This window comes from Cricetulus griseus, chromosome 5 (assembly GCF_003668045.3).
Source record: "Cricetulus griseus strain 17A/GY chromosome 5, alternate assembly CriGri-PICRH-1.0, whole genome shotgun sequence".
NCBI classification, from domain to species: Eukaryota; Metazoa; Chordata; class Mammalia; order Rodentia; family Cricetidae; genus Cricetulus; species Cricetulus griseus.
This window is the reverse complement of record NC_048598.1, coordinates 169579410-169599253: the sequence shown is the minus strand read 5'-3', so window position 1 is coordinate 169599253 and position 19844 is coordinate 169579410. Positions and strand designations below refer to the sequence as shown.

At 41.2% G+C, this 19844-nt stretch overlaps 1 protein-coding gene across 2 annotated transcripts in view; it reads left to right on the top strand.

Moving 5' to 3' along the window:
• Prkar2b (protein kinase cAMP-dependent type II regulatory subunit beta) overlaps window positions 1–19844 on the top strand; it is a 92634-nt gene that overhangs the window by 47850 nt on the left and 24940 nt on the right. For both annotated transcript variants that reach the window (XM_035445083.1, XM_027417001.2), the window contains 2 exons: window positions 6022–6074; window positions 12973–13056. In XM_035445083.1, the coding sequence (XP_035300974.1) occupies window positions 6022–6074; window positions 12973–13056 (137 nt within the window). The remainder of the gene's footprint in view (window positions 1–6021; window positions 6075–12972; window positions 13057–19844) is intronic.

The following is a 19844-nucleotide window of genomic DNA, read 5'->3' as shown; positions in this document are numbered from 1 at the left end:
ATGGAGACATGTCATTTAGGACCGAGCACTCCAAGTCTCCAACTGTCTGCATGTTATCCAATCTACTGCAAGAGGAAGCTTCTCTGATGATGACTGAGAAAGACACTGATCAATGAATATAGCAGAATGTCCTTGGGACTCATTTTATGGCTATGTCCCTTAAGCAGAAAAATAACATTTGGTTTTCCCCTAGGTCCATGGTCTATCTAGTCTCATGCTCTTGACTACCTGATGAGGAATCTTAAGAAGACTGGCCTGTGGGGCACCTCTGTAGGGCATTCTCCTGATGACGGTTGGTGTGGAAGGGCTCAGTGGTGGCTGTTTCTGGATGGTATAAGAAAGTGGCTAAGCAAGCCCCCAGTAGCAAGCCAGTAAGCAGCTGCCCTCCATGGTCTCTGCACCAGTTCCTGACTCCAGGTTTCTGCCTTGAGTTACTGCCTGAAATCCTAGATGTTGGACTATACGCTGTAATAAAAAACCTTTTCTCTGGGTGTTGGTGGCACACGCCTTTAATCCCAGCACTCGGGAGGCAGAGGCAGGCAGATCTCTGTGAGTTCGAGGCCAGCCTAGTCTCCAGAATGAGTGCCAGGACAGGTTCCAAAGCTACACAGAGAAACCCTGTCTCAAAAAACCAAAAAGAACAACAACAAAAAACCTTTTCCTTCCCAAGTTGATTTAGTCATGGTGTCTTAACACAGCAATAGAAACACTATCTGAGGCAGATAGTTACTGGTAGCTGAGAGTAGACATAGACCAGACTGCCCAGCAGAAGATGAGTGCAAAGGGAGGGAAGTCTGGCATCACCTCCCTGCTCCCCTTAGCCAGAGAGAGTGCATTTCATACTGGGTTCTCGGTCTCTTTACCACCCTCTGCTCCATTGCCTCAGTGAGATTTTACTGTAGATATACTATGCATCTGTTACACATTTGGTGTATATTTTGTACTTTTTTTTTTAAGAAACACTTTTTTTGGCCCCCGAGAACCATTTTCTTTAGTGAGATGCTTGCCTTCACTCATGATTATAAAAGTTAAAAGTTTTGTCTCATGTAGGAGGGCCTTTCCACTCCAATAAGCTAAGTTTAACCCTCTTGAGTGAGAATTCTGTTGTCTAATACACCTGTGCTTTTATATGTACTTTATTTTAAGCTAATTATTATTCAGATACTCTACTACATTTGAGTGCATTGAGAACACAAAAGATTAACTTCTGTATATTGTATAGAAGACATTTTTTCCTAGATTAAATGGTCTCTGAACCACAAAGTCTTTGTGTAGAGGCCATATTTGCCTGTCATTCTTCCAGTGAATATTGATGAAGGGCATATTGTGTATAATACAGCGTCAGCATTGAGTACCCAGTGGCTCACAGAATTCTTTATTCTTTGTCAACCAAGATTCCAGTGTAGGTTTTTATTTTTGCCTAATATCAGGTTATCTGACTGTATTGAATCTCAAACACCAATGAAATGAAGAGGGATCTTGCTTTTTAAAAAGAAGCAAACTGGAGTTGGCATAACCCTTTGTCTACCACACTATAAATAGAGAGCAGGGGAAGACTGCAGGCCAAGTTCGACAGGATGGATACAGATCTTCTTGTGGGTCTGCTCTGCAGTCTGTGACAGTTGTCTGGCTATACCAGTATACACATTCTGTCTGCAGTGTGGGAATCTGCTGAAATTCCTAGGCTATTCTCAACAACCAGTATACCCTCCAAATACAGATACTGCAGTAGAAACTTAAATATATCTTAAGACTGTCTCTCTCCACTGTTTAGTTTCCCAAGAGTAAAGAATACAGTTTGAGGAGGAGTTTCAGATTATCTAGAAGATAAAAGGCAACTGTATTTCTGGTAGAGTAAGAGATCGCACAAGTTACATGGAGATTATCTTGACAAGTCATCCAGAGTCTGAAATTCATTTGTTTTACACAAGTATTTACCAAGTTCTTTACTCTCCACCTGTTAGTGAATAAGACAGAAAGCCTTATTTTCACCCATTCTTAAACAAATAACCTAGAACAGCTTTCCATTCATCTGTTCAGAGTGTGTCTGAGAGTCCGTAACACTGGCATGCTACTGGGAGCTATCAGAAAGAAATAGCATCTCCATTCTCAAGGCCCATGGAAAATGGCTCACCTGCCAGTCTCTCACATGTACATCAAGCCAGGCAGTGTGCCCTGTCCCTGCTAGGGAACAATACCCAGCCAGTCCCTGTAGAGTATAGCATGTTTGGAAGAACATTGTATGTTAAATGATGACAGTGGTTCCTCCCACACTCTTGGAGGAGCACAAAGGCTTCTCACTGAAATGAACACACCTAAATTAGCTCTGTGTGGGTGAAAGGTCAAGATCTTTCCTCCTCATTTGTGGGGGGGGGAGTAAACCCAGGGTTCCACGGGTACCATATCTATTGCGGGGGGGGGGGGGGGTAAAGTCAGGCCTTCATGTACTTACATTGCACCACTGTCAAATATACCCAGTATATGACTCTTGGTCTAACTTTTAGCTTGGGGCTGGGGAGAAGGGAAAACATGAGGTGGGATATAATTCAAGGAAGCCACTAGGATCGCTCTGCAGACTGTAATGCCCACCGCAACCCCTTTTCAGAACTGCAGGTGTCATTTGGGTCTAGGAGGTAAATTCTAGTCCACCGAAGTGACTGCAGCAGCGCCAAGAATCAGTCCTTACAGTATTGACAAAGTAAGTACTGTAAAGAAGCTGACAGCCCAACACAAGCACACCTTGTTTGTTAAAGTAGAGGGGTGTTAAGTAATAAATGACATTGAAACAACTGGTAAGATGCCTGGAAAATAGCAGACTTTTTTATTCCAGGGTGTTTTAGTCAGTAGATAGTGACCAGCAGGTTAGAAAACAGAGGGCCAGCATGCTTTCTGTGAATTGAAACTTACTTTAGCATTAATGAGTCAGGAACGTAGATCACAAGTCATTGGAGGACCGAGTATGTTGGCTGTTTCATTTCCTGTTGAATATGCTGATCATGGGAACTTGTCACCTTCATGGTCCTCTTGCTCACAAGCACCCTCCATTTAGATTCATTTTCCCCTTTGTCACCCTCGGGAAAGTCAGAAACTTTGAACATCGTCCCATGATTTCCTTTTTTGCAGTGTGCAAATGATATAGCTATCCTACTCTGTATCTGGCTGTCATTCACAGAGAGTGAAGGTTGCAGAGCCTCATCTAGAAGAGGTTTTCATGCCCTGTGGAAACATTTCCTGAGCACCAAGCAACTTCTTAATCATGGATGTTTGGCTGCTTCTGTGGTTTTCTGCAAGGAGAGAACTGACTGGTCATTCTGACTTCATACTTCATCCAGGATGCTACTTAGCAGATTGACATTCTGGTTTTATGTATCATTGGAGGTCTTTAAATAAGATCTTTCTATTGGGATTTCTGAGATAAAACGAAGAGTAGGCATGGTGCTGGCAAGTTTGCCAGACTCTATATATACAACTGTGGCTGACAGTAAGGGTTCTGAAGTCAAGAAAGACAGTTCTAGGATCAAGTGTGACCCTGACCTTTCTATGCCCTGGTTTTTCATCTGTGAAGGTGTTTCCTACTGTAGGATTGTGAGATTGAAAACCTACCTTTATAAAAAAGAAAGAAAAGTAACAAATCTTTAAATTTGAAAATTAGAAAATGGGTGTCCAAGCTTGTAAAGTGGGTCTTCCTGTGATGGTTAATGTTGAGGTTAAGTCATTAAAGTTAAACATTGGGGCATTTCCTTCCACAACAAACATTACTACATTAAGCATAAAAATATGCATAATCTGTGAACTTTTGTAATAAACATTAACAAGTAAATTGATTGAAATAATTTTGAGCAGTCTAAGTGTAAATGATTTTTTTTTAACTGGCTATGTACAGGTGTAGTGGTACATGCCTCTAATCCCAGCACACAGGAGGCAGAGGCAGGTGGATCTCTGTGTTTGAGGTCATCCTACTCTACATACAAGGTTCTAGGACAGCTAGGGTACATGGAAACCTTATCCTTAAAAAAGAAAAAAGAAAAGAGAGAAAGAAACTGGTTTTAGCCGAAAAGAAAAATAACATATTCTTATAAATGGCAATTAAAGAAAGTATTTGGGAGTTGTTCATATTTAATAGTTTAAATATTTAAGTCCTTTCTTTTAAATTGGCAAAGGTTTTAAGTGGGAGCACCCAGCTATTTTATGTAGCCAGAGTGCCTTTTTATATTATTTGTAGAACAATGGATGAGTGCAGCCTTTTGTAATAAATATGCCTTAAGATTTTTCATGCCTTTTAGGCTCCCAGAATAACATCTGGTATAATCTAACATGTCTCCATGTATTTATGGTTGAAGAAGTATAATATCACAAAAATATTGTAATAAAAAGCCAGTTAAATGCTTAGTGTTAGGAACGGAGCTAATTATAGCAAAGCAACATAATTTGTAGTCTTTAACAATATTTACTGTTTCTGGTGACACAAACATTCTTAGTGTTAAGGAAAAAGAAAGCAGTTTTTCAGGCTGCATATGCAGTATAAATTCAAATATGACAAAGACCAGGCAGAAATATTTCCTGTATTAGCAACATTTGTTCCTGAGAAAGTGGTTTATGAATCATTTATGAAAGTTTCTCATAGCTATATGATTAAATTGATCATTTCATGGCAAACTTACATTTTTTGCTGTTCATGTTCTCTTAGGTAATTTTTAGGTCATAAACATTGTTTTGCCTTGGAAATAAAGATAAAAGGGTTAAGTTTTGAGTAGAAATAAGCAAAAAGCAATCACCAGGGTCATAAAGTATGGCTTTATATTATAAAACTTCCTTAATTAGATGTAATCAATTTTAGGAGTCAATTTCTTGTTCTATAAGTCATGTATTTTTTAACCATCCTAGTACTCTTTATGATCATTATTTTAAAAAATTGTTTCTTTTATTGTTGAGATTATAATGTAGTTACACCATTCCCCCTTCCTTTTCCTCCCTCCAAACGTTCAACGTTCTCTTCTTTGCTCTTTCAAATTCACAGCCTCTTTTCTCATCAGTTGTTATTAACACACATGTATGTGTGTGCCTGTGCACATACACTCCTAAATATACAAATATAACCTGCTCAGTCTGTATAATGTTACTTGTATGTATGTGTTTTTGACCACTTGAAAATGGATAACCAGGTGGTGTCCTGGGGAAGGCTGTCTGTCTCACTCTCGCCATTCTTTGGTTGCCTGTAGTTCTTTGTGTAGCGTTGAGGTGTCCTGTGCTCTTCCATCCATGTTGGTGTGTCCTATTGGTGTCATTCTTGTTCACCCATGTTTAAGCAGTCATATTGGTAAGACTATGGGTGTAGCTTCTGACGTTTCGAGGAGACACAATCTCACAGCAAACTCCCTGATCCTCTGGCTTTTACAATCTTTCCACAATGTTCCCTGAGCCTTTGGTGTGGGAGTGTTCTGTAGATGTATCAGTTGTGACTGGGCTCCACAACACTGCATTTTGATTGGTTGTGGTTATCTGTAATTGTCTATGTTGCAAAGAGAAGTCTCCTTAATGAGGGGTGAGAACTAAACTTATTTTGTGGGCATAGGACAAATATTTAGAATAGAGTTAGGGTTTATGCCGGCTTTGTAAAGTGGTAGTTGTAGATTCTTCTCCAAGATCCCTGACCTCACTAGCTCCTTTGCTAGGTTTCCCAGGCATGATCTCCTTCTTTTTGGCAGGTCTTCAATCCAGTCAGCTGTTGGTTACTACCAAGGTATGCATATCACCTTAGGGTTATTGTGCCATGCTGGTAGTTGTTATGGTTCATAAGTGTCATATCTGGGTAGGACTGTTGGTTGTTTCTCTCCTTTGGAAGCTTGCACGGTGCCTTCTGGTGCCATGGATCTGGACCTTGGAGAGGAGGCTTTCAAATCAATACCAGCTCAGGGACCTCTGGATCCTGTTTCTGAAGGTCACTGATGATTCATTTTTTAAGGTATTTATTGCGTGTATTTGATGAACAAATGTTTAAAATGTCCCCTCTTGTGTTTGCAGTTTGTGCAGAAGCTTATAACCCTGATGAAGAAGAAGATGATGCAGAGTCCAGGGTATGTAATTTACTGAATTAGGTAATGTTAAATGCATTATATAAGGAAATTAACAATAGACACACAGACTTTCAGGACAGACTGAAATTATTTTTCTTTTCCTCATCTTTACAGTCTACTTTTACTTCAAATGCAATAGAATTACCCCCCTCCCCGACCTCAAATCTCTTTTGAATGAAATGAAACAGGAACATAAGTGCTCACTGAAGTTATGGTGCAGTTCTTTCACTAAAGGCATCCTATGATGAAAGATGTTTTGAGCTATTTATTTTTCTTATGGCCATAGTTATTTATAAGAAGTATTCCTGCTATAGAGAGACACTGGTGAAGACCTACTCCTGTCTGCAACAACAGAAGGTTCCTTGGAAGCAGACAAGCCTCAGCAGACTCACAGGGAAGGTGCCAACAAACATGTAACATGCTTTGCACAGACTGATTGCTGGAGGCCCTGACAATTCTGTAGAGATGGTTTTGTGTGCTTTGATGCAGCTTTTAATATGTGTGTTTCTCCCAATAGTGTGCCCGTAAGGGGCAATTAAATAAGACATTACTGTGTCAGAACATGAAGAAAGGGAATAACTTTTTCTCACCCTCCCTCATTTCTTTTCCTCCCTCTCTCTCCTTCCTGCCTTTCTTTCTACATACTTTGGGAAAGTCTCTTTTGCATTTCAGCCTTAAAAAGTGTTTTTTAAAAACCTATTTTTAGCTCTGAAAAATGCAGAAAAGCAGACAGCAGGTCCAGAGTTTTTAGACTGTTAAGTTCTTGAAGTATATATATGCCCTCAGTATATACACATACACATATGCAGTCAGAATCTTCTGTTGCTAATCTGGAACATGTTGTTATTTCATTGTGTGTGCTCTACAAACTACCTTGCCTGTCACGTGCTTCATCCATACAGCTACAGAAACACTAATGGATGGCAGCTGAGGAATACATATGCCCCTATGTCTGTGATTAACTATATATGGTAAAATTTAGTAATGAAGATAATTTGAGGTAATTTAAACTAGTTTTAAAAATCTAAAACTAAGGGGCTGGAGAGATGGCTCAGAGGTTAAGAGTACTGGCTGTTCTTCCAGAGGTCCTGAGTTCAATTCCCAGCAACCACATGGTGGCTCACAACCATCTGTAATGAGACCAGGTGCCCTCTTCTGGCATGCAGGCAAAACACTGTATATAATAAATACATCCTGAGTACTATGATCTCTTCTGGCCTCCACAGACACCAGGCATGTATGTGGTCACATAGATACTTGCAGGCAAACACTGGTACAGTAAAAATAAAGGAAATAATTTTTTAAAAAAATCTAAAACTAAGCCACTTGATGGTGGTGGACACCTTTAATCCTAGCACTTGGGAGACAGAGGCAGGAGGATCTCTGTGAGCTGAAGGCCAGCCTGGTCTATAGAGTGAGCTCCAGAACAGCTAAGGCAACACAGAGAAACCCTGTGTTGAAAAACCAAAAACCAAAAAAACCCCTAAAACATGGTTTGAAAGCAACATTCAGTATCTCATTGACTACTCAGACCTTGGGAAGAATTTTAGATACCATTGAATCTGTGAGTTAGTTGAGTAAAATGTTTTGACTAGTTCATTCCCATTCTAGTTAATATTCACTTAGCAGCCAATCAAATGGAAAACATAAAAAATACCAGTGAGAGCTTATTAAATACATGTTTGGCTATATTACCAGTTCCAGAAAGCGTTCAGAGGCCACACATAGACAGGGGCTGCTGCCTCTAAGGCAGCGAATCTCAACCTGTGGGTCATGACCACTTCGGGGGTGGGGAGGGTGGGAGATTCACATACCATATCCTGCATATCAGATGTCACATTATGATTCATAACAGTATCAAAACTGCTGTTATGAAGTAGCAGTGAAAAGAATTTGCTGGTTGGGGATGACCACTACACGATCAACTGTACTGAAATGGTCACAGTATTAGGAAGGTTGAGAACCACTGCTCTAGAGTCCTTCAGCATTAAAGGTGCAGATGTTGAGGGTGTTAAAGGCACTCACCCAGCACACCCTCCTTATTTCTAGCTTTCAGTTCAACATCCGGCTTGTGGGAGCTTCTAATATGCCCAGTGATGGCCAGTTAAAGGCAGGTCTGGGAAATCAAGACCCGGAGACCAGTTGTATAAATAAGGGTAGACATTTTCTATGGAAGGTGGGTTTCATGTCAATTTGGCATACGCTAGAGTTAGTTTTGGAAGAGGGGCCTCAGTTGAGAAAATACCTCCACTAGGTTGCTCTTTGGAGAAGCCTGTGGTACATTTTCTTGATTGATGATTCATATGGGAAGGTCCAGCTCACTATAGGCAGTGCCACAGCTGGGGACTGGTGCTCCTGGGATCTATAATAAAGCAGGCTGAGCAAGCCGTGGGCAGCAAGCCCGTAAGCAGCTCCCTCTATGGCCTCTGCATCAGCTCCTGCTTCCAGGTTCCTGCCATTTGAGTTTCTGTCGTAAACAATGTGACGATGGATGACAGCTACAATATGAATAAACCCTTTCCTCCCCAAGTAGTTTTTGTAAGATACTGGGGTCTGTGGGATGGGGACTCACTCTAAAGCTTGTCCTCTCTAATACTTTCAGTTCCTATGTAGTATATTAATTACATAGTAATGGTTATGATAAAGGGCTTTAGGAGACTGATTAGGTTGAAATGCTTTTCTCTATATAGTATAGTAAAAATTAGACTTTGCCTTTGGCCTTAAAAATATAAGGCAAGCTGCACCATAGTGCCTAGGAATAATTATTACAGATGTCAAAATTATTTAGTTCTAGATGGATATTAAAAAACACCTGTGAGGAAAATAATACTGTATTTTGGTAGAGCAGCATTTCATATTATCTCTGGAATTCTTTATAATCATGGAATCTACAAACTCAAATAAAAATGGGTATTTATCTTTCTATGAACTCAAAGAAAATCAGAATACTTAAGACTCATTTTGGACACTAATCTGGGGTTTTAGTTGAAATACCAATCATAAATGAGAATTTAAGAATTGAATACCTCTAACAGGTGACCTGAGAGAGAAGAGTCACTCATGAACTTCCTCACTCTGTTCTACAGAATCACTCTGCACAGCTGGCCAGTTGCTAGTCCCGCCCACTTCCTTAGAGGCTAGGGGCAGGTGCAAACAAGTGAATGAATGAGTAATTACGAAATACACAGTGTCAAAGTACAGTGACACACTGTATAGAAATTAAAAGATTGTCTGCTTTTCTGAAGTGAGTGGAGGTCTCTTGAGATAAGACATGAGCATGATAAGAGTCTGGGCTCACTGTTGTGTGTGAGCTTGAGCAGCACCAGGAAGGGGAGTGAGGTTCTGATGGACAGGTGTACGCTCAGCTCAGTGTGGGGCCCGCTGAAGTTTGCAGCTGGAGAGTGGAGTGCTCTCATTGGATGTTTGATGGGTCTCCTATATATTGTCCAGAAGAATGGAGTGGACAGTGTTCGGGGTTCCCTCTGTGACAGCAAGAATACATCTAAGCAAACCACATTAGCTGCTTTTCTGGTTCTTTTCCTTGAAAGGCAGTAGAAGTTCAGAGTAGGGGTTGGCAAATGCTTTATGTAGGGATTATTTTTGTTTTAGCTGAAAATTCACTATTTCTGAACATGAATATTTAGTCTTTTGGAGTCAGAAACTCTCTTAAAGCTACTCAAACCTGCTGCTGTGGCTCAAAATCAGCGCAGGCAGTGCACAGATGAGAATGTGTTTGTGTTCTGAGGACAGGCTCATCTCATTTCCATGTGTCAGAAAGTGGGTGGGAAGGGAGAGTGAAGGGTTAATTTAATTAATCCTAATCGATAAAGACCAGGAGTCAGATATTGGGAAGATCAGAGAACTGGGAGCAGCCCTAGTTCTTCCTACCTCTCCTTTCCTCTGTCCAAAAGGACCAAGATCCTCTCTCCACCCCACCTTATCACTTCCTATTTCCCTGTCTACAGTCCTTCAAACCTGTATGGTTACTGGTGGCTAGCTCTGGCCTCTGACTCCAGGCAAGCTTTATTTGTCAGAACACAAACAAAATATCACACAACATTAGGTGGAGACAGAATACAAAGGTAAAGCCATTCTTAGCTCAGAGACCATTGTCTATAGATACGCTTGCAGGTGTGGGTTACAGTTCTGGGGTGTGTGTTCTTCCAACCAGTTAATCAGAGATGAATCCCAGCTCTGCAACTCACAGCCTGTGAGATGATGGAGAAGTCAATTGAGTGAGTTTATTTTTCTCACCTCTAAATTACCACCTATTTCCAGGGATCTGTTACTAGGTTACAATGAATTTGTATTCATGGGGCCCTTAAAATACTACCTAGCACTGGGTGGTGGTAGCACGTGCCTTTAATCCCAGCACTTGGGAATCAGAGGCAGGTGGATCTCTGTGAGTTCAAGGCCAGCCTGGTCTACAAAGGCAGTTTCAGGATAACCAGGGCTACACAGTGAAACCCTGTCTCGAAAAAACCTAAATAAATAACTACTACCTGGCATACATCAGATGCCACATGAATGCCGTTTAACAGGATTTTTATCCTGAAATGAGAAATTTTAATAAAAATCAAAAGGGCCTATGGGCTAGCAAAAGCTCACACTTTGGGAGCAGTGTTCAAGAGACAAACCTAGTATGTAGATTGATGTCAAGCCTAGTGGAAAGACGAGTCTGTAGAGTGATCAGCATCTCTTGAGGCAAGAGAGCATCGGGAGCGCATCTGCCTTCTGCCTTCAGTAAGAGGCCGAGGGTCCTTGGTAGAACTCTGTCAGGGAGGTGTGGGTGATGGGCAAAAGGCAATAGACAGCAGTCCTGGGGTGAGCTGGAAAAAACAGTTTAGAAATGTTAATTGGTTAGAGCCAGGGGATCAGGAAACAAAAGTTGGGGCTTCCCTGTTGATAGCTCACAGGAAGAGAAAATAGGAGGAGAAAGGAGAAAGACTTGGATTGACAGGGGGTGAAGCAGCAGAGTGGAGACCAGAGGGTAGGTAGGTTGCCCTCCCCACCCCCAAACCCCACCCCTGGTGGCTACCCTACAGGCACACCCTTACTGTTGCTTTCTGGGCGACCTGGAGCACTCAGCTTCATCTCTTGTATTTCGAGTAGAAAGTGGTGAACTCTGTTTAGTGGGATCTAAGGCTTGAAGGTTTCTGTGTAGCACTGGTAGCATTGCGTTTACCTGTTACCTTAGGGTCTCGGTTCAGATGAGCATGAGTCAGATAGTAAATGGGCGTCATGTACCTTAGCCCTTATGTAGTGACTTCTCATGTCATGTAAAAAAAAAAAAAAAATGCCTGGCAGAAATAATGTAAAGGAATCAGGTTTGTTCTGAAGCCAGTTTCTGGGGAGTTTTAGTTCATCGTGTGGGGGAAAGGTGGCTGTGACAGTAGCAGGAATGTCACAGGCCACCATCCAGGAAGAGAACTCAGGCCTGGAACTACAAGCAGCTATAAGAAATGCCTACACATACCCATCTGCTTATGCCAGCTGGGCCTCCTCTGCTAAAGGGTCCATGGCCTCCAAAGTATCCATATAAACATGGGACTCTGTCTGTGGGGGCATTTAGTTCCAAGCCACACATTTATTTACAAACTGCCGAGACTTGTTCACTAGCTGATAGTCTTTCCTGTTACCTGTAAATCATGGAAGGTATGATACCCATCGTATACTATGAATGCTAGTTCCTTCAGGCTGTTTCATTGATTTGTGAGCTATCTCCTCTGATGAGTTAAATGTCCCCATGCGTTTAATGTTTCTGTGGGCACAGACTCACCGCTGTCCAATTCTGGCTGCTTTGATGGGAGGGGTGAGGCATTTGCTTATCAGGTCCTACAGTCTTTTTTTTCTGTTTAGTCCTAGCTGCCCTGTAGACCAGGTTGGACTCAGAGATTCACCTGCCTTTGCCTCCCAAGTGCTGGGTTTAAAGGCAATGCACCACCACGGCCCAGCTACAGTTATTCTTTGAACTAACATTGGAATAGAAGAAAGTAGTATGTTGGTCTCCAGGAATCTACTCCATGGCTGCTTCTAGAAGTGTCTTTTAGCTCTAACTTTATATTTATAAACTACCAATGTTTACAATAAAAGGAGCCTTCTGGTGTCAGGGATATAGCTTTGTTAGGTAAAGGTGGAGCCTTTACCTAACATGAGCAACATGGGTTCAATCCCCATGTCCTAAAAAAGAACTCAGCCTCACTGGTCCTTTGAGTCTAATGTTAATCAAAAGGCCCCTGGGGCTGGCAGGCTACTCTCAGAGAGAACCCTCTGATGACTTTGTTGTCCTGGAGGAAATGTTTAGTGATATCATAGAACACCAGCTTCTCTCGGTATCTCTTGGATTCATCTCCCCTGAACACATGTTCTCTTGGGGTCATTGCATGGTTGCTTGGTCCCTTTTTGTAAATTCCTTACATGCTTTTGGGGAAGTCACCTGCAATGTTACTAAAATCTTATTTAATTTTGATGTAGTATACATTTAAGAATTTCCTTGCTTCTGCAGACACTATCAAGTTTTAAAGGACAGAGCTGTATCCAGAAGAGCTTACATTCAGTAGCAATGGGATGAAGGCAGCATCTAACTTTCCAGTGTAACTGGATAACACTTTGTCCTTTTGTACATGTCCACAAAGCCTGGCGTGTTTGCTGTCTTTCTTGCTGTTTATGCATCTTCTCATAAGGTGCTTGTTAATCTTGGGGAAAACTTGCCTTCCAATCACTTTGTTGGTGAGTGTGCTCTGTAGGCCAAGGGACCGCTCATGGGCTTGTTAGCACCCAGATGGGTGTCATGCCACCCGTGAGTGAACTTGAACACTCCATTATTCTCTTTTTTATTTTCATTGGATTTTACCTGGTATTAACTGTGTTTGTTTTCTGGATTTTGGTGTCTTTTCAGATAATACATCCCAAAACTGATGATCAAAGAAGCAGATTGCAAGAGGCTTGCAAAGACATCCTGCTATTTAAGAACCTGGACCCAGTAAGATAAACCATAATAATAATAGAAGTGGGTTAAGACCTGGGCAAAGACATGAATTTCTCCCTTTCCAAGCTCAGATGACCCTGGGATCATGGTGGAGGCAGATGGCTGCATGCAGCTTCTGGTCTTGGGATATGTGGATAATGGATATACCGTGTTAGAATGCCAAGGGAAAATAATGTCATGTTCTCAAACCCAGCCCTGGGGTAGGACAGCAGAGGCCCTGGAGGATGTCTTCCCTGCTGCTCTTAACAACCAGTAATAGGAATATTTGAATGTATTGAAGCTCTACATTGTTCATATTTTAAATATAGCATCTTACTTGGATTAAGGCAAGGGAATGTTTGATTCTTTGAAAGAATTTTGACATCTTTAGTCTCCATAGATGGTGTTCCTAGCATACTACTTGGTATTACATGAGTGTTCAGACTTAGGGTCACACTGTTGGCTAAGTGTTCTTCTTTGTCATCACAGGTCATGTTTTTCTTATCTAGTGATTTAGGAAAGAACTTCTGCTTTGTTCCAAACCTGAAAACCAACTTTCATAGCTTACTTCAACCTTAAGTTTTTCAAACTCTACCTCTTCTAGTTTTCAGTTGGTCTGAGAACAAACATTCCTGGTTTTTAGATGAGGATTTTGTTTTGTCTTTGTTTGGACATTTTTTTTAAAAAGTTAAGGCACTACATCATACCATTTTATGTTAGATCATGTTTATACCCTGAAATATTAAAAAAAAAACTCCATTAGTTTCTTGTACAACCTTATGTCATGTTCTCCAGGGACATGAATTAATTATATCTGGACTTTGGAGCACACAGTAAAAGTTTGTATGTCATCACTGAGTTCAGATTATTGTTTTGAGATTTTTGCTTTGAGACAGGGTTTCTCTCTGTGCCCTTGGCTGTCCTAGAACTTGCTCTGTAGACCAGGATAGTTTTGAACTCAGAGATTCTTCTTCCTCGGCCTCTGGAGTGTTGGGATTAAAGTCGTGCGCCACCACTGCCTGGCTTCATCTTTGACATTTCTGATTAACCAAACAAAGATCCATACATTGCTTCATTTATTCATTACTTAAGGGTAGAACATACATCTTTTCCTGTTCATTTGACTCTTTAAGTAGCATTTGTCCCCATTGTCTTCTGTGTGCATCAGTGTCTCAAAAAGAAAGGGTGGCCCAAAACTAGAACATTGTAAATTACCATTTATTTTTCTAGCTACGCATACTTGGTAACAATATTTTAATAGATTTGGTAATTTTAATAAAGTAATATATTTAAAGACTGTCTAGGGCTGGTGGGAGATGGCTCAGTGAATAAAATGCCTACCATGCAAACATGAGGCCCTGAGTTCATGTCCCTAATACCCCTGCAAAAACCAGATGCAGCAGCATCTGGAACCCAACACTGGAGGGAAGGGAAGATGCGTGTGTGGACGCTTGCTGATAGGCCTGTCTAGCCAAACTATTCACTCCAGATTCAGTGAGAGACCCTGTCTCAGAAAATAAGGTGGAGAATGATGAGAGAAACTCCAACATTGACATCTGGCCTCCACATGAGCGTGACATTGGCAAGTGTATGCCCCACAAACGCATGCATACAGTGCATACATGAACACTCACTCACTCACACATACATACAGAATAAACAAGTCTCTAATCTTACTGCAACTTACAGTAACCTTTGATTGCTTGAGAGAGGTGAGTGTTTTCCAGATGTGTAGCCACCCTATGCTCATGCAAACAACCTGTATTAAATTCAGTGGGTCACTTAAAGAAGATAAGAAAATAGGAGGGGACTCATTGGGAAGGTGTTCAGAGGGAGGAGAGTAAGATAGGGTTATGGGAGGGATGGGGAACACTCATTCTATACATGCATAAAATTGTCAAAGAATAAAAAAATCACTTAACCCATTTGAAAGTTAGTAGGAACAAACAAATGTAGCTAAGAAAGTTACAGTGACTCATGACTGCAGCTGTGCTCTTCTGGTGTGGATTTATCTGTTCAGAGTGAGTCTGTTTACACACTCAGTCCATTAACCATGTTTGCTGCATGCAATACTGAGCTATTTATATTTAGAGGTGTGATGGGGAATGTACTGTGTATGTTTATCTTATTGATAGTTAAATAAAATACTGTTTGGCCAATGAGACAGCAAATTAAACAGGAAGGAGTCAAAGAGGATTCTGGGAAATGTAGTAGAGAAGTGATGATCCAGGCAAGAAGTGACATAGCAAGGAGACTCATATTTAAGCGAAGGAGAAACAGGAAGGGTCCTCTTTCCCCTCCGCTCCTGCTCCTGCGGCACAATGTGATCCACCGACAAGGAGGGACGCCATTAAGGCGTCCGATAAGATAAGTCTTATAACACATATAGACTTATGATAATTGAGACTGAGCTAGCAGATGAGAAGTCCTAGTCATTGGCCAAGCAGCTTTGAACCTAATACAAGTTTCTGTGTATTCATTTGGGCCTAACTCGGGCAGGCGGCTGGCGTAAAGCACACACATGGCGGTGGGGCTCAGGCAGCTTTTGGCAGAAAGATTTATCGTAACAGGGGTGAGTTTCCATCAAGGATCCTCTAATTTTTACTAGGTCTTTACATGGGAGAATTTCAGAAGTCACTGTGAACAGTGCCTCAAGCTTTTAATACGACTGTGTATCACTAGGGGATGCTAGCAAATGTGGAGCTCCTGACCCAGTAGAACTGAGTGAAGCCCAAGAGCCTGCACTCCTTACAAATATCCCCCCTCTCTCCTTCCCCTTTCCACCTCCCTTCTTTTTCTTTTTCATTAGGTCTGGTGCATGCTGGGCAGGTGCTTTAACACAGTACTTAGATACCCAGTCCACCTTTTAAATTAATTTTGAGATGGTGTCTCATGCACCAAGTTGCCCAGACTGGGTTTCACCTCATTTTGTAGCCCAAGCAGGCCTTGAACTTGCAATTGATCCTTGAGACTCAGTTTCCCAACCTAAGCCATTGTGCAACAGGAGTCTTAATAACAAAAGCCCAGAGTCAGATATAGGGGGAAATGCTGAGAAATCAGAGAGATGAAGGAGCAAACTACAGTCACCTTACCTACTCAACTTCCCAGCCGAAAGAGACTGAGCTTCTGTCTCCTCCTGCCTTATCACTTCCTCTCTCCACCCAGCCACATTACTTCCTCCAGACCTCTATGGTTATCTAGTGGCTGTCTCCACCCTCTGATCTTCAGGCAGGCTTTATTTGTGCGAACAAAATATCACCACATAACTGGGCATAGCTAAATGGACTCTTTTATGAAAAGGATTTCAAAAGACTTCCACTATCCTGCTGGAAGTCTTCAGTGGTTCTTTCTCTCAAGAGGCAGGTCGCTGTCTCTCTGTCTCTGTCTCTCTTTCTCTTTTCTCTCTTTCCTTACTCCCTTACCCTCCCCCAATATATTTTCCACATTTAAAAAAAAAAAAAAGAGTCTTCAATGTGCAATATAAAAGCCAATTCATGGGTGGGAGAGAAACAGCACCAAAATCATGAATGAACATTACTGGTTATTTTCATAGGGAAAGAACAAATGTATTATTTTTTATATTTTAAAAAAATCTGTTGTTTTGAGATAGGCTCTTTCTATATAACCATGACTGCCCTGAAACCCAGGGTCATCCTTCTCAGACTGCCATCTGCTGGGAACACAGGCACAGGTGGGTCACCATCACTCAAAGTTTGTCTTTGAAGTTGAGCTTATGCCAGCTTGATTTTTCCTCCTCTTTCCTTTTCCAAACCCTTTTCAAGATGACACAAAATGTTAAAAACAAAAACAAAAAAACCTTAAACATTCATGTATGCCTGCCTGCCTGCCTGCTTGCCTGCCTTTTCCTTTCTCTTTCTTTCTATTGACTGAGACAAATTTGCTCTGCCCATATGCTCGTGGGTACAGGATCATCACAGGGGGAACTTCCAGTGGCCATATTCCCCAAAGAAAAGTGACGCCTCCTCCCAGTAGCCATCAACTCCAGTAGCTTGTCTGGTGAGGATTGGGCCTCATCTTGTGCAGCATCACAGATGCTGTGAGTTCATTTGTGCAACAGCTACATTGTGTGTAGAGGGCAGTATTTCACAGCACTCCTCTAATCCTTATGTCTCTTCATCCCTTTGTCTCTTCTTCCACATTGTCTTATGCATAGTGGGTACAACTGAAGTATTTGGAACAGAGGATTTAAGTCTCATTTGTTCCCTTTGGCAATTAAAGGGGAACATGAGAGGGACATGGGGTAAAACTAAAGAATGGAGCCCATACGGAAACCATCCCTTGATCCAGGAGAGAGAAATAGCCTGCACTAAGGAAGGGAGAAGGAGTGAGCAGAAAACGATGGTTGCTCAACATGCAGGATTAACTGACCTTGGTACTTGACAGCTGAGCTGGTCTGACTGGGACCTGAGGAGCATGTACGGTAACTGCCAGTGTCCCACTGCAGTGACCGTGAAGGCAATACCTATCCAGAACTAGGAGAACTCCAAAGAGAAAGGGGAAATAGTAATAACCAATTAGTACAAAAACTAATGTTGGCTTTGTAGCTACTATTTCATTTGAATTTCCTGGAATTAGTGTTTAGTTTGAAAATTTCACATTCTCAGACCTCAGCACACTTTTCCCTTGGAGTGCTGTGTAGGCACAGATTCTCCAATTATTCATGTCTTTGAAGATATTCTTTTCATGAATATTTTAATGTTCCACTCAGCAGGCCATTTTCCTCCTGAAATATTTCTAATTTGAGACTAACTAGAGCAATTTTCCTATGGATTTTGGTAGGTTCTTCCATTAATGCAGAGTAAATTGTTGCTGCCTGCCTGAGTGAGCCAGATCCTTTTCTAAGATCAGGTTTGAATTTGTATTCTGTGAGAGAACTGGAAGTGGATTTCCTACAATGGCTGTCAGCATCACCATCAGCATCTATGTATTAAATATTTCCTAAGTTCTCACTCTTATGCATAATTATGGGGAAATTAGATTTTGATTGACTATTGAAGGCACCTGTCACATAGGCAAATTTATCTATTTTATAAGGAATTTTCATGTACTTGTATGAGTTCTTTAGCTTTATAGTTTAAAAAGCAGTGTTTCATATGTCTGTTTAAAATAGAGATAACCAAAAGTTTTATTGTAGCAGTTTATTCCATTTTCTCTATTTGACATTTAGAGTCAGAACTAATCAATAAAGCTGATATTTCCCCTCTGCCTCTCTAAAAGAAACAAATCATAAACAACAGGTAAAATACAGTATTAGTAAGCCATTTAATTAACCTTCAGAATTTTGATGGGTGACCATATGTTGCCTGAGGTAGATGAACTCATTTAGGTAAAAGGTCCCTGTGGGGCTGATTAGCATCATGTCAGTAAATCCCTGCTTCATTGCCCTTCTGGCTCCATCTTTAGCCCTGGCCCCTGCCCATGAACAGGAGCCAGAGCTCACCCATGATGAGGAAGGAATAAAAAACACTTGCAAAACCATCACCATCATGGCTTCTCTTAGTCCATGGAAAGATTCAAAATTGTGTTCTACATATACAGGGGTTTTTTTGAAAGATTTATTTTTATTTATGTCTCTATGGGGCAGGGGACATGTATGCCATATGCATGAAGATTCCCTTGGACATCAGAACTTTTTGTTGTTTTCGAGACAGGGTTTCTCTGTGTATCCCAGGCTGGCCTCAAACTCAGAGATCTACCTGCCTCTGCCTCCTGAGTGCTGGAATTAAAAATGTGCACCACCACTGCCTGACATGTTTTTGTTTTTTAATCAAGAAATTTTAAGTACTACACCTAAATTTACTAAAATTCATAATGAACAAAAGTTAATGAAAGGAAACTTCCCTAAAACTCTGTCTCCCAGAAGCCCTGTCTCTCAGTAGACAAGGCCTTTACATTATTTTGTGTAGTTGGACTTTTTTCCACAAGCCAGTTCCCAAATAAAGTTCCCAAATAACCACATGGAAATTTATTATTAATTATAAAGGCTTGACCAATAGTTCAGGCTTGTTACTAGCTAACTTACATTTTAAATTAATACATTATTTCTTACCTGTGCTCTGCCACATGGCTTGGTACCTTTTCTTAGTATGGCAAATTGATCTCCTCTCCACATCTCTAGATCTGACCTCCTTCCCTTTTTCTTCACACTCCCTTTTTGTCTCAAGTCCTGCCTAACCTCTACCTGTCCAGCTATTGGCCAGTCAGCTTCTTTATCAAACCAATCACAGTGTCATATATTCACCCGGTGTGTAAAGGAACATCCCCACTCTTTTTCATTTCCCAGGACTGTGTATTGCATATACAAGTATATTCTTTTTTAAATTTTAGTGGCTGCAATATTTATGTAGTGCTTTGTACTGCTCTTTTCTTATTTAATACATTAGTTACCATAGAGGTAGATATGAGCATAGCGCCTTCACTTTTTAACATTTTTATTAGTTCTTTGAACGTTCCAAGTTCCCTGCACAGTGTGTTTAATCACTCTCATCTCTTCCCAGGCCTCCTCTCCTTTCCCTAAGTCACCCAACTTTGTGTCAAAACAAACCAACCTTTCAAGACCAGTTTGTGCTGCCCAAAATATTCTGGAGTGTGGTCTTCTACTAGAGCATTTCTTTCCCAGATTCCAACAGCTGCCAATCACTGCTCATCTAGGGGTAGGATTGTGTGTCCTACTCCCCTGTCTGTCTGGGATTTGATCTGGCTTAGACGTGCACAGGTTTTGTGTGCTATTACAACTGCTCTAAGTTCCTCTGTGTGGCTGCCCTGATGTATCCAGAAGTTGT